General features: G+C 37.7%; 1 protein-coding gene across 2 annotated transcripts; it reads left to right on the forward strand.

Annotated features, from left to right (window-relative positions):
* Positions 1 to 8,482: 8,482 nt before the first annotated feature.
* Positions 8,483 to 14,378, forward strand: twist3. Of its 2 annotated transcripts, XM_089124536.1 has the most exons (3): positions 8,483 to 9,594; positions 13,394 to 13,480; positions 13,788 to 14,378. In XM_089124536.1, the coding sequence occupies exon 1, from the start codon at positions 8,728 to 8,730 to the stop codon at positions 9,337 to 9,339; it is 612 nt and encodes a 203-aa protein (XP_088980662.1). In that variant the 5' UTR covers positions 8,483 to 8,727; the 3' UTR covers positions 9,340 to 9,594; positions 13,394 to 13,480; positions 13,788 to 14,378. The 2 variants fall into 2 exon arrangements, with proteins under 2 accessions (XP_088980662.1, XP_039519954.1); XM_039664020.2 differs by lacking the exon at positions 13,394 to 13,480.
* The last annotated feature ends 1,171 nt before the right edge of the window (positions 14,379 to 15,549 follow it).

Here is a 15,549-nt window from a genome sequence, read left to right on the forward strand (position 1 = left end):
ATTAAAGGGGTAGTTTACCCCAAAATGAAAATTATCCTATAATTGACTCACCCTGAAGCCTCATCCTAGGCGTATACGACTTTCTTCTTTCAGCCGAACACAATCTGAGTTATATATTAAAAAATATCCTGGCTCTTGCAGACTTTATAATGGGAGTGAATAGAGCGTGAGTTTTTGAAGTCCAAAAAAGCACATTCATCCATCATGAAAGTAATCCATACGGCTCCAGGGGTTAATAAAGGCCTCCTGAAGCGAAGTGATTGGTTATTGTAAACAAAATATCCATATTTATAACTTTATAAACTATAATCACTGGCGCTCTGGTAACGGTCGTACGTAAGCAAAGTCTCTTTAAAAGGGGGGGTTGACTGAGATTTCACTTTTTTCATTTTAAATAGTGTGTAATGTTGCTGTTGGTGCATGAACAGTATCTGCAAAGTTGCTGCGCTGAAATGTCTTTTTAAAATCAGGAAGTATAATTGCCTACAAAAACGACTCGATTGGGACTACAGCTGGGTTATGGTACGTCACTAACCTACACATTTGCATCAACCCTCCCTCCGAAATATGCACAAAAGGACATGCGCATATTTCAGCAGCTCCAGCTCGTCGAGTGAGTTGTTCATCCAGCTGTCAGGTCTTCTGTATTCGAACTTCCCACGGACGCTGTACTTCGTCAACAATGGATACAATTTATGTTTGATTATGTTCCTGAAAATGACGATCGTAATCTAGCTCTCTGTGCTGCGCATTTTACGGAAGACAGCTTCCAGAATCTCCATGAGTTCAACACCGGATTCAACAAGAAACTGTTACTAAAACATGAAGCATTTCCGGCTTTAAAATAAGAGGCAGCAGTTGTTGGGCCACAACCTGTAAGTAGGCTAAGACTTCATCATTTTAAATGTATTTTCATGTATAATTCCAGACGTAGCCTTGTGTTTTATTTTTTTTAAATGCCAGCGCTAGCTTTATAGCCACTATAGGCTACTAGTAATGCTATTGTGTCCACGACAAACGCGTACAAACATTATGGACCTGAATTTTGTATAAGTACTAATGTTTTAAACGTATTTTTCATGTATATATGCTTAATGTCGTTATTTCCGATTTGATCAAGAACGTAAACTTGCCAACGCTGTTTGTGTTTAACATTAGTAGTAGCCAGTCAGTTGCTATTGTTGCCAGTCAGATGCTATTGTGTAAAACAAACGTGCATAAAGTTAAAAAATGTAGCAAATTATGTGTGGTGAGGTTCTGCTTGACTCTCTTCATCGCCGCTTTCTCGGTTTGATTCTGCCTCAAACTGATACTGCAGTTCGACACATATTTACATCTGGACCAGAGCTCACGTTTCGCCTGTAAAGGTAATGGGCGTTAACCTTCCGGACAACGTGAGCGACAGTTTAGCCAATCACAACACACCAGCCCAAACTAACCAATCTGAGCCCACTACGTGTTTCTGAGGGAGTGGTTTCATAGACTCAGGAAGTCAACCGCTCGTTCGAGGACAGAGGAGAGCGCGGCTGACAATAAAGGTGAAGTTTATGAAAAATAAGACTTTTAAAAAAAGAAAAACCACGAATACATGTTATATTGCACCCCATAAACACAATCATGCAAAGAAAAAAAGAAGTCAACCCCCCCTTTAAGACCAGTCATTTCACTCGGCGGCCATCTTTGAAACGCCTCTCGGGCAGCAAGCTCAGCTCCTGTCTCTTTGAATGGGGAAACATTTAAGTCTCCAAAACTGTTCGGCAAGCTTACGAATAAACATCATATTTGAAATCACCAATGAAATCTGACAACAACTGTCTCGTAATTGTTGTTTCTAAACGCTCAAATCAAAACGTAATTTTTCAGGCTGGATCAAGCTAATGCTAATGCGCAGTGGAAGTGCGTCTGGCTGTTTCTACGGGAACTGGAGCTTAATGGCTGCAGTGACATGATGATCGCAGATTGGCTCTAATTTAGAAGGCGGGGCTTATTCCGCCATATTGAGCGTTTCAATTTCCCCATTCAAAACAATACGATGATGAACGCGGATATTGATGAACGCGGAAGCTCAGAGGATCGAGCAAAACAAAACACAGGTCTTGAGTTAGAAGTCTAACATTTTTTTAAGCTAAATGTGGGAGGAGCTTGAGTTTGTTGCCCAGTCCTGTTTGTTTGAACCAACCACTCTCACCTGAGGTTACACTGCTCCCACATCCTTCGTCATGCGTCAGGTCAGAGGTCACTCTTCCACACGAACTACTGAAGACTCGTGTACAGGCATTACCGGAAGCTAGTGATTATAGTTTATAAAGTTACAGTATAAATATGGATATATCTCTTACAATAACACATTGCACCGCTTCAGAAGGCCTTTATTAACCCCCTGGAGTCATATTGATTTCTTTTATGATGGAGGGATGCACTTTTTGGACTTCTAAAACTTACTAAACAAGTTACCATTCAGTCCCATTATAAAGCTTGTAAAAGCCATGATTTTTTTTTTTAACGTAACTTATATAACCGATTGTGTTTGGCCGAAAGAAGAAAGTCATATACCAGTCCCTCCAGAAAAACGCGATTTTGCGATCGCTGAATTCAATGCAAAATCAGCCAAAGTCCGCATATTTTTGCGGGGGCCGCATTTTTTCAAATACGCCGCACTTTCGCCGCATAAATTGCCGATTTCCGTGCAAAATATGCAGGGTTTGCATGATTTCATAATCCTCGCATTTTCGTTGCAAAAAAAGGTCACATATATCTAAACAGAAAGTTGAAAAATGTTGCGTTTGCTTCACACAAGAGCAGCCATTTCCCCCTGTTTCCATGGGAACGTTATGAAGTGACGCAATTACGCGACGGGATAGATCACAGCTTAAGTTATTGCAGAGGCCAGACAGACTCACGGAGGCGATTGGCATCTCACAAATCTAACTCGTATAACTGTCTGTTACACGTTCTACCGTCATATCGTTACTTAATAAACAACATAAGATAAAAGAAGAAGCATCAAACAGAAATTACCCGCACACATTGGGTGTTCGAGGCACTGCAGAAAGTTCAACAGGGAGCGCGCAGCTCTTAAAGGGGCCACACCTTATTTTCACTCGTTACAGTCTGAAATAAAACATTGCTGTTTTTGTCATTTTGAAAGAGACTATTGTGCACTTATTCTTTGAATATCCCTAATCTTCAATCTTTTGGAATGAGATGTCTCAATTTCTAGGTTTTAAAATGAATTTCAACCTTGTCTTAAATTTGTCATCTGTCTTACTTCATATGATTTTGACTTTCCTATAAGAAAAATGTATGTTATCGATTTTTTTTTCTATTATTAGGAAAATTTCATATTCATCAAACTAAGTGTAGTAACTCAAAACCCAACTTTGCTCATTTCAAAATGTATTTTGAGTCTGTAAAATTTTTTTAAAAATCGAAAAGCCCAAAGATCTGTATCTCTGCTAAAGAAATTTAATATATGTCTGTGATCCCCTCTATCTTTTTTTTTTCCCCCCCAAATTATTGTGGTCTCATATTTTACTTATCAGATGTTATACTTATCAGACAATGTGTAAAAGAAATGTCAAGAACTTGATATCAAACTGTGATTTTGAAAATTCAATAAATATAAAACAAGATGAGAAATTAAATATTCCCAGCACTTTCTATGATGTAGTATGCTTGCTTATCAAAGGAAGTAATGACTCTTTACATTAAGGTAGTAGCCTAGTAAGAACAGGGTGTTGGGGGAATCACTTTTTTTTCTCTTTTTCATCAAACCGCAGTTTTTGCAAGTTCCCGCAATTTTTGCAAGTTCCCGCAATTTTTGCAAGTTCCTGCAATTTTTGAAAGTTCCCGCAATTTTATCGCATAAAATTGCATAAATATCCCGCATATTTCATCGCATTTTTAAAGAAAACGAGCCGCGTAATCAAGGATTTTTGCCCGCAACAATCACAAAAAAACTCCGCGTTTTTCTGGAAGGACTGATATACACCTAGAATGAGGCTTGAGGGTGAGTAAATCATGAGGTCATTTTAAATTTGGGGGTGAATTAACCCTTTAAGTGCATAAAGGCATACTTAGATATATTGAAAAACATTTCTAGTTTTGATTTACTAAACAACACTCATGTCTGTCTCATGAGATCAATGCTCCAAAAAAATTTGATTAAATAAAAATAATATCCAGGTGTTTTTTTTTTTTCGTAATCGCATTAGTTTCATCAGATCCCATTATTCTGTGATACCAGCAGTGATTTACAGAGGGTTAACACAGGCGTTTGTTATGTCTGCATTGTCATAGTAGTAGCAACAAACTCACAAACACAGATTGCGATAGCCTTTCATCTATGACGCCGCTTTTTCCACACGCTAGCAACAGTGAGGTCATCGCAAGTCCGCAGATGTCCACCGTCCCGTGCAGTGTGTGTGTGTTAACCTCTATCAGCCCTGCTGCTGGAGATATTAAGGCCAGAGGTGTCCGCGGACTGTCGTGTTAGAGAACGTTTTAAAGCCTGGAATGCTTTGCTATGTTGACGGACGTGTTGTTTAGCGAGGCGGGAGCGCTGGGCTGTGAGGTGGAAACAGGGGGAATTGGAGAGATGAGGGGATGAGAGGAGGAGGAGAGCGAGGGGTCTCAAGTGTTAGTGAAACATTATGTCACGGCCTTGACGAGGAAATGAAATGCGCAGCATCAATCAGGCGGCGGGCCAAGATCAAAGCCAGCCCCACACTCTCCCATATGGTTCTGTTTGACCAGTGCTTTGCTTTTTCCCTCTTCGCTTTTTTTCTTCTTCTCTTGGCCTCTCTCAGTCGTTTTTTCTTCTTCTTTTTTTTTTTGAGAGAGGGCCTTTTGTGTTTTTTTTCCCCCGGCTGACATTCCTCCACGTTACAGAGGCAACGATGTGGTAGCATGCAAGGTGAGAGGACTGAGGAGAGCAAACCTGCCGTAGATCACACTCGTCTCGTGCTCAGCTCTGGTGTCGAGCTGTAATACACACAATGGCAGTGTGATGTTCAGTGTGAGCTGATGCATCAGTGTATCATGTGAAGAACGGCTTAGAGAAAGGACTGACAGCTCATGGTGTGTGTTTCTGAGTCAGTGACAGCCTGTTCCTCCGGCTTTCTATATGGCTTTGAGTGTCACCATCAACTACAATATAAGAACATTTTCCTTATTTCCTTATAAAAAATTTTGTGTACATTATCCAAGATATAACATTTTCAAATATCATGAATTAATTATTCATAAATGCCTTTAATTTTGGGGAAGTCGCACCACATGACATTTAAGAAACCTTTCTTTCTTTCTTTCTTTCTTTCTTTCTTTCTTTCTTTCTTTCTTTCTTTCTTTCTTTCTTTCTGCATTTCTTTCTGTTTATTTCTTTTCTGTTTCTTTCTTTCTGAATTTTTGCATTTCTTTCTTTCTTTCTTTCTGCATTTCCTTCTGTTTATTTTCTGTTTCTTTCTTTCTGCATTTTTGCATTTCTTTCTTTCTTTCTTTCTTTCTTTCTTTCTTTCTTTCTTTCTAAATTTCCTTCTTTCTTTCTGTTTATTTCTTTTCTGTTTCTTTCTTTCTGAATTTTTGCATTTCTTTCTTTCTTTCTTTCTTTCTTTCTTTCTGTCTTTCTTTCTTTCTTTCTTTCTGCATTTCTTTCTTTCTGTTCTTTCTTTCTTCATTTCTTTCTTTCTTTCTGCATTTCCTTCTTTCTTTCTGCATTTCTTTCTGTTTATTTCTTTTCTGTTTCTTTCTTTCTGAATTTTTGCCTTTCTTTCTTTCTGCATTTCTTTCTTTCTGCATTTCCTTCTTTCTTTCTGCATTTCTTTCTGTTTCTTTCTTTCTTTTCTGTTTCTTTCTGCATTTTTGCATTTCTTTCTTTCTTCCTTTCTTTCTTTCTGCATTTCCTTCTTTCTTTCTTTCTTTCTTTCTTTCTTTCTTTCTTTCTTTCTTTCTTTCTTTCTTTCTTTCTGGATTTCCTTCTTTCTTTCTGCATTTCCTTCTTTCTTTCTGCATTTCTATCTGTTTATTTCTTTTCTGTTTCTTTCTGAATTTTTGCATTTCTTTCTTTCTTTCTTTCTTTCTGCATTTCTGCACTTCTTTCTGCATTTCTTTCTTTCTGCATTTCCTTCTTTCTTTCTGCATTTCTTTCTGTTTCTTTCTTTCTTTTCTGTTTCTTTCTTTCTGCATTTTTGCATTTCTTTCTTTCTTCCTTTCTTTCCTTCTGCATTTCCTTCTTTCTTTCTGCATTTCCTTCTTTCTTTCTGCATTTCTTTCTGTTTATTTCTTTTCTGTTTCTTTCTTTCTGCATTTTTGCATTTCTTTCTTTCTTTCTTTCTTTCTTTCTTTCTTTCTTTCTTTCTTTCTTTCTTTCTTTCTTTCTTTCTTTCTTTCTTTCTTTCTTTCTGCATTTTCTTCTTTCTTTCTGTTTCTTTGTTTTCTGTTTGTTTATTTCTTTTCTGTTTCTTTCTTTCTGCATTTCCAAAATAAATCAAAATGAATTTTGATACAGGAATTAAACCATATGGCATCATGGAAGAGGTGTTCAAGCCATTGTGAGAATACAATTTTAATGAATTTTTGAATGAAACAAAAGATAAACGAGTGTCATATGCATATCAAACAGGCTCCTTTTGAAGAAATGTTTTTTGTCTGTGTCTGCTGAAGAGGTCTCAGTGGACTCGAGAGGCTTGTGGACTCACGCAGTACCACTTCCACCTGGGGATCCTGTGTTACTATCGCTGACCCAGTTCTTATTCACTCCTGTCCAGAACTCCTCCAGCGCACCATTGTTTATATCAGCTGTCGAATAGTTTCTCCATAACTGCGGTACCCCTAAGCTGTTTATTTCCTGTCAAAGAGTTTCGGTGACGTTGTGGCGTATAAATGTCTTGATCAGACGCAGGTGTGGTGTGGGAGGGACATGTGATCGGATTCGCTCCGGAGGCTGGTTTTGACTGGGACCACCATAGTGCGAATCTAAACAAGCTAAAATGCCAGTGAAAGTGGCTCCAACTCTTTGTGACAAAACGTAACAATGTGGAGTGGTACATGTACATGCACATTGTATGTATGATATTAAATAATCACCTTTAAATGTCTGCACCTTTAATCTTTTAACGTATAGGCTAGGTTAAAACACATGATCTAATACATTCAGCCATGGTGCTCATATTAGCAACTTCAACAAGTTGTGCCCTTTCTAACTGTCCTAACATAGACATAAACACCATTAAAACCTTGATTTTCACCATTTTGTATGCTGCCTATAACTGTGAATAGCCCTCTAACATGGCACATTTTGTACTTTCCCCATCTCTGGCACTCATTTCAGTTCACAGGTCCTCTGCTAAAGAGCTGATAATGTTGTATAAGGTGTGATATTAAATATAGGACCTGGAGTACTGAAGGTCCAACAACACTGATCTGACACACTCACAGCTCAGCCAAAGCTTGGCTTCTGATCAGTCCTGAAAATGATGCATGATTGTCTTCTCTTCTGCTTCTCATTGCCACAAAAATAAAAATAGCAAGACAACACAAATAGGATACAGTTGCATTACTTGGCCATCAGCGATCATAAATGCCTTAGTCTTGCACTGAACATTGTGTCCCTCTCTGTCTATTGAAATCCTTGCTGCACCCCTACAAAACTGTCAGTTTTGTTAACGAGGCCCATTGTTTGTACTTTTAACTGTTGATTATACTGCCTTTTTAAATCTATTCATTGTGTTTTTGAATTTCATCCCATTGTTCTTTGTTATGAGATTTTGAAATGATCAATCGGAATAATGGGACACAATCAAGGCATGTTTGGTTTAATTTGAATTGACACATAGTCGTTCTTAGTTGTAAAGGTCAAAATAAAGCTAAAAAATAATGTAATAGATTAATTCAGGCCTGAAAGACACTTTGTGGTCTTGGCCACAATCATATCTAATAGTGTGCTGATATGACGCTACATTATATATAAACACAGACTAGCAGTTTAAAGTTCACCATATTTTTTTTAATAACGGTTTGACCACCTTTTAAAATGTTACAATGCACCAAAATTATATAGAGATGAAATATGCAGAGACAAATGTATCAGTTTTCGCTCAGCATGTTCAGAATAATGTTCAGTTTACCCCCGAAAACCTCGCCATGCCATAAAGTCAACAGAGAGACAGCATGAAACAGCGAGCCTGCTTCTCAGCTCCTTCCTATTGTCTGTGTTGGGCTGTGTGCAGTGGTGGAGGGGGTGTGTATGGACTAAAGGCTTGTTTTGGGGGAAAAATCTGGAACCAATATGCTTCAGACAATTTCAAGAAAACTCTACAGCAGAGTCTTTGCCACTACCTTAGATCGAGCCCCCCTCCTTTTGGCTCTCTCCTCCAATCACGACACGCATTGCCTTCCTGTTTCCCAACCCAACTCTCAACCAATCGCTGATCAAAGTAGGTAGGGCTTTTCGAAGACTTACCACTGGTCTTTATAAAAGACCTGACAACCAGATGGTGATTTGAGGTTTCAAGAACTGACCTACAGCTACATGACATACCGTGGAGACAGAGATTTTTACGAGCCCAGATGCATGGCCGTATAATCCGGCACCTTCTCGAGTTGGTCTTTTGCTTTGATTTGTTTTGCTTTCCCTTGAAATTGCTCTCAGTCAAAGGCGAAAAACGGGTCACAAGCGAAGCGAAATAGGACAGAGGCACGGGATTGACAAGTAAAGGACGACGGGCCGTCATGCGAGAGGAACAGTCTTGTGGCGACTTTCCCGAGGGTGGGGTCCTACCTAGTGAAGAGGAGCAAGAGCGTCGCCCCAACAAGTGCCCCGTCGTCGTTGCGCCCCCGGCCGGTCCGCGGAAGCGGCTGACAGGCCCCAAGAAAGAGCCTGGTGGACACCTAGCACAGGACGACAAAACGCCACTGGAGGGCCCGTCTGCGCTCGTTCCCTCCAAGCGGCCCAAGAGGAATTCCCCCTCGTCCTCATCAAACTCTTCATCCTCCCTAGTGCCCACCGTGAGCGCGGTGTCACCTGTCCCGGGGCAACCGTTCGAGGACCTCCACACACAACGCGTGATCGCCAACGTGCGGGAACGACAGCGCACGCAGTCCCTAAACGACGCTTTCGCCTCGCTGCGGAAGATCATCCCCACGCTGCCTTCGGACAAACTGAGCAAGATTCAGATCCTCAAACTGGCTTCGCGATACATCGACTTTCTCTACCAGGTTCTCCAGAGCGATGAGATGGATGCCAAGCTGGCCAGCTGTAACTACCTGGCCCACGAGAGGCTGAGCTACGCCTTCTCCGTTTGGAGGATGGAGGGTGCTTGGTCCATGTCCGCCACTCACTAGACGTTCATCTGTTGCTAATCCCGCCGACCGACCCTACAGCCCTACGAAACGCCACTTCCAACCAGCCTCTGAACTCTGAACCTGCATTCTGCCCGAGAGAGAGTGACTCTGATTATTAAACACATTGCTTTCTATCTTCAGCTTCCCCATCAACAGCCATTTGACTCCTGCTGCCATGACCTGACCCTGCCTAAAGCTGACCTCTGACCCACCAACACAGATCTTTTCACTTTTCCTCAGAGCGACCCTCTACAGGTATGTCAGACATCAAATTAAGTGTTTTTAATGAAATATGATAGCTGATTTATGTGCACATGGCTCTGGTTTATGTCCGAGTTGATGAGTTAACGCTTTCTCACAAACTAGAAAATGACTTGCTTATCGATTATGGACCGGTTGGGTTTATTTTATTACATGCATCATAAGTGTTTGCTGAATTTAGGGGATACATTTACCTGACCTTTGTTTATGGTTTATGTGCAATCATGCTTACTCAAACATGCATCCAAAACATTTTAGTGGTCGATTAAATAATTCTTCAAAGACTAGAGAGTGCATAATCTCATAATTCATACAGACAGACAATGTACCCTGTCTCAAATGGTGCTGATCTGGAAGCTTTGTTTTCAGTTACAACAAACCTCCTAAGATATTACTTTTATTAATATAAGTTTTAATTTTAAAGGCACTCTCACAAAATATTTTCTCAAAGGGATTCTGCCTCATTGCTCACTGAACAGAACGGAGACTATTTTATTTTTATTTTTTATTTTTTTTGTGGCTGGACCTTTAACCAGCTGGACAAGCTCTCACCCGCTGAACTGATGCTATTGGTCAAACAAACAGTTTACCAGTTTCAGAATCAAATGTACACTGCAAATTCAATAGACTGACAGAGGGGAAATGCATTTATAAATGCAGAGAATGATTAATGCTACATAATATTTCCAAGTTTCGCACTATTTTTTTAATCTTGACTGTATTAACAGACTGAAAGATCTGTGAACATTAGAAGCGAATTGATTGTAAATGTATTTTAGTTGTATATATATTTATTTACTTTTTACTTGGACAAGGTTTATGAATCATAACCACAGGGGGGGAAAAATAAAACATAAACAAGACAGGTTACAATCAAGATTATCATCTAGAGGACATTTTACAATATGTTGGATAGTAATGTTTTTTTTTTCTCCATTTAATAATTATTTGCACCAATAATCTGTTCTAAAAGTTGTACTCATTTAAAATGATAAATATTTACAATTTCAGATTTGCACGAATGGGTAGTCATTTACAAGACTGAACATGTCAATTTGTTTAAATGAAAAGAACGATCCATGATCCAAATCCAGGGGTAATGGTATGAGGGTTAATAGCTATCTAAAATTAAATGCATAAAAAACGTTGTCTCAAGAATCTGTGAGATATTAGCCATTTTGAGAATTATTTAATTCCAAGTTCATAAAACGTATTGTTTCACCACAACACGTCTGGGCAGAAAAAACAGATATTTTATTCTATAGACAATTACATTCCTGTCATTTGATCCATGTTTATTCTAAACTTACCAATCAGGTGTATCTAAATGCTTCTCAACACAACATTGACCTCCTGATATTTCGCTGCTCTCACACAGGCCTGCTAGCGTAGCCTCTTTTTGTGCTTTCATAGTATGTATTGTCTTAACCACCAGTACATTTAAATATCCTGATACTGCGTATATATACTGCGAAAAACAACAAATATCTGTTTAATAAAGTTATTTTCTTCATATACATTTCGTCAGTCATATACATTTTTGAACTTATAACTAAATTAATGTGTAACTAATTTACATGTTAGTAAATAAGTAATAACAATGTAATTAATATAAATGTGTACTTATTTTCCACTGAGCACATTCGACTGAACCGGTGGTCATGTGTTGTTGTTAAAGATAAATAAAAACCATTAAAGGAAAAGAAAAGTGAGTGTGCAGGAAGCAGGGAAAGGTGGAGAGGACTCTCCTTTAGCCCACGGGTGTAAATCGCCCTCCCTCTGCCCTTCATGAGATCCAGTGTCGTGCAATCAGAGGCGACCGGGCCTAGACATGCAGGAACCTAATGATTGGAAACAGTTGTGGGGTGTTACAGAGGTGTGTGTCTATCAGTGTGTGTGTGTGTGTATGAGAGATACATCCCATACAACACACACTAATTCAGTTTGTTGATATATAAATATATCAGTTTGATGCTAACGGACACGAAGCGGAAGATTTTAGTGACTTTGTACCTTGTTGAGCCAACATGATACTATAGGTTTTTGGGCACTGATCACAGAGTTTGGAAATATTTTATTTGCATGGCCGTGTAATTTTAGGATGGTGAAATCGCCCTGTAAACCCAACCGAAACAGAGATATTCTGCAGCAATGTGCTAACCGTTAGCTCTGCCCAGGTCCAGACGAAATCTGTTATCACGTTTATCACATTTTTTGCATTGATGTGGGGTGGTGGAATCTGTGAAATGGAGCTGAAACATTATCGTTATTGGTAGCTGTAATGAAATTTGCTTAAATACTTAACAAAAGAACAGGCAATGGATGTATGAGCTTACCCCAACACAAAAGTGACAATTTTGCAGTGTTTTCTGCATTGTAAATATATATATATATAAATATATATATATATATATATATATATATATATATATATATGATCAATGAGTTATGACAATGTGTTTTCACACTGCTTTAATTAACCAAAATAATTCAGGAAATTTTCAACTTTCTATAAGTTATAAGTCATGTTGAACTGTCTTAAACATCCAAGTTGATTGCACTTAATTTAAGTCTTTTTTTACAGTTGGATTTTGCTTTTAAATTACAGTATATATATACTCTAAAAATTAAATCTTTGAAAATAAATGTTAAGGTTCCAACTGGAACTATAAAAGGTGCATTAATCAAAACATGGAGCCCCTTTTAATGCACCTATGGAATAGGGGGGAAAAAGAAAAAGAAAAAAAGGTAATATGTATATATGGAAAACCTCACAAACACCAGAGCAGGCAAGACAGGCGAGAAGTGGTTTCAGCGGGACAGCATCTCTGTTCCAAGTTGAGACACTCTCGCACTTTACTCCCTCTTTTAATGCACTTGTCTTTAGACATTGCACATAACACACAAAAAATAAATAAATAATAATAATTAGGAGAAGATATGGACTGAAGAGATGTGGGGGAAGGTTATCATCTTATTATTATCTTATTATATCATCTTTTATTTTATACTGGGTTGACAATGGCAATTGGTACATAGGAGAAAGGATGGAAATAAAAATCGACTAATACAATATTGGCAATATGGTGGTAGTGGGGAGTGGGGGTGGTGATGGTAATGACAATGGTTATAAATAATAAATGGTTACTTTGTACTTTGATTACGCATACACACACATACCCACACTCACATACACACTTAGATCAAACACTTAAATCACTCTTATGTCACTTCTGGAATTATGGAATTACAAGATTGTTCACTACTGCACTATGTTGGTTTGTATGTATGTCTGACTGTTTAATTAAAAAAAAAAAAAAAAAAAACATGGAGCCCATATGAATTATTATTATTATTTTGATAAAAGTGTGCCATTACAGTCCATCTTAAGATTAATAACGGGGTCATGTTCTATTACAAAGCTTTAGCCATAATATAACTTCTAAACAAACCAAAATCACAAATAACAAAAATATATATTTTAAGATACTTGAAATTCAGCTTTGAACCAGTTTTTTGATTCATGAAAGGCAGTTATCATCAATCACAAATTTAATGTGCAGTGTTATTTTTTTAAGTCATCCAGTCTTGATTGGCCGATTTGTGGAAAAATATCTGTGCTGTTAATGGAAACATTGTGACTCTGACTCTTTGTCAGGACTTATTTTGGGTTGTGGTTTACTTGGACTTGTCATATTCAGCACATGCTGTATTACTTCAGCAATGTCCTTCATTTATATGAGATGAGTCAACATGTTTGCCGGTGCTCATGGGAATGAATCTTTCGCTTTAGGCTGTGATGACGTGCAGATTCCAGCAAATCGATTGAGCAATTTAAATAAAGCTGTTATGAAGGAATCCAGTTGCACCAATCCAAACCGTAAATACACTTCAACTCCCAAATGTTTTATCCTACCAATGTTTGACTTTCTATTGAGTTTGTTTTCATACTTCATACATATATACATCTATATGAATTAAGATGAAATTCATATAATAATAATCAAAATATAAGATAAGTAAGAAAATGTTCAATAATTTTAAATGGAGTATATAGCACCATTCATACATTGCAAATAGTCCATTTACAAAGGGTCTTCTGTGGCGAATTAATTTTTAAATGTATTAGTGATTTTGATTATAAAGCACATTTCTGACATCTTCTCCTCTTCTGTCTGTCTTAACAGTATCCCATTATCCCATTGGACATCATGTGTCAACATCAAGCCAACAATCTTTCCCTTCTCCCAATGGAGCTATACAACAAAATGCAAAAAACGACCCTCAAGAGGAACAGACACCAGCGGTGGTCCGTATCTAAACGCAGACTCTGTATCAAACTCTGGAAACGACTCTGATTCAATGGCAGAGTGCTGATCTGAGATCAGTGTGTATGGAGGCACAGAGGCAGACATTGACTGTCATAAGGACTCTTCATGTATAGCTAACCTTAGCCTGATGGAAAAATGCTACGTAGACTCACTATATTCTCTGATATACAGATCCGATCATTTCAGAGTTGTTGCGCTTGCCATTTATGCTGTATATTAGCCAACATTATTGCTTTTGTGACAGTGTTACAATTTTGTCATGGTATATATACCACATTTGTCTAAATGTATAAAGGTTGTTACGCATTTAAAAAAAAATAAAGCTCAAGAGATTAATTCTACAATATGACGACTTGGTGAATAGCAAATGCATAAAAGTAAGTTATCTGACCGTTACTTTATGAATATGTTACTGCCTTTCAGCACAATAAAAACTGTCAAAAACTATTTTGAAGAATTTTGATCCAGGGGGGAAAAAAACCCTGAGAAAGTTGTTGACGTTCTGCTAGTACGATTTCTTTAGGATCCAGCCAGACAGACACTGCTAATTACTTTATTAGAATAAAGTGCTGGCTAAACGTGGTTTGCACATAAACTTGGCATTATCCTTTTATTTTGAGGCTTCAATGAATATATGTCTGGTTGGCAAGAAATAAGACAGACCGCCTCACCACAAAAGTGCCATGTTCTGCTGTTTACTATGTGTAAATTAGGTAAGGCAATTACAAGATGTATGTTTGAAGATCACTGCAAAACACACTGCCATAGTGGCCCAAACTAAAGCAGAAGCCCAAACGTGTTACAGAAGGAGCCAGTGACCAGATGAACTGCTGATGATCCAGTGGCTTCAGGCGTCCCGTGCTCATATTTGAACAAGTATTTCACATTTCATGGTTGTGTGCGTGAGCAATACTGGTTCATTCTTTTATCAAAATTGATCATGGCAACAGTTAATATTAAAAGACTAAAAAACTCATATGCCATCTCCTTTAAAAAGTGTAAGAGGATTTCAGTATAAGTTTTTTTTTTTGGATGACTAAATTACCAAATGACCGGTTTTACATAAGTAAAAACAGCTGTATTTTGGTGGAGAATGCGGGCATTTTAGTTTCCAAAATATATTTTGTAATGATAATGCTTTGTTGAAATAACAAAAAGATGTAGGATCTGAGAGAATTTTTGACAAATAATAGAAAACAGATGTATGTACACATGTGGCACATTTCATTCATTTCATATATATATATATATATTGTAAATGTGTTTAGTTTTTGGATGAGCAAATTCAAAATTTAAGTACAATCACCAAAACTGACTTAAATAAATTAGTTTTAACTTAACTTATTTTGATGAGTTAAAGCAATGTAAAAACATATTTTGTCATAACTTATTGATCATTTAATGTTTTTACAGTGTAGTAACAACATTTGTATTTTGGAGGAGATTGCAGGTATTGTGGTTTCCATAGTATTTTTGTAATGGCAATGCTACATTCGAATAATAAAAAGATCAAGCTGTAGATCTGAGTGAATTTTTGACAAATAATAGAAAACAGATGGATGTCCACATGTGACACATTTGATTCATTTGATTCAGTTCACTGGTATTTGATGTTCAG

The sequence above is a fragment of the Pimephales promelas genome, chromosome 20 (assembly GCF_988280905.1).
Source record: "Pimephales promelas chromosome 20, fPimPro1.hap1.1, whole genome shotgun sequence".
NCBI lineage: Eukaryota > Metazoa > Chordata > Actinopteri > Cypriniformes > Leuciscidae > Pimephales > Pimephales promelas.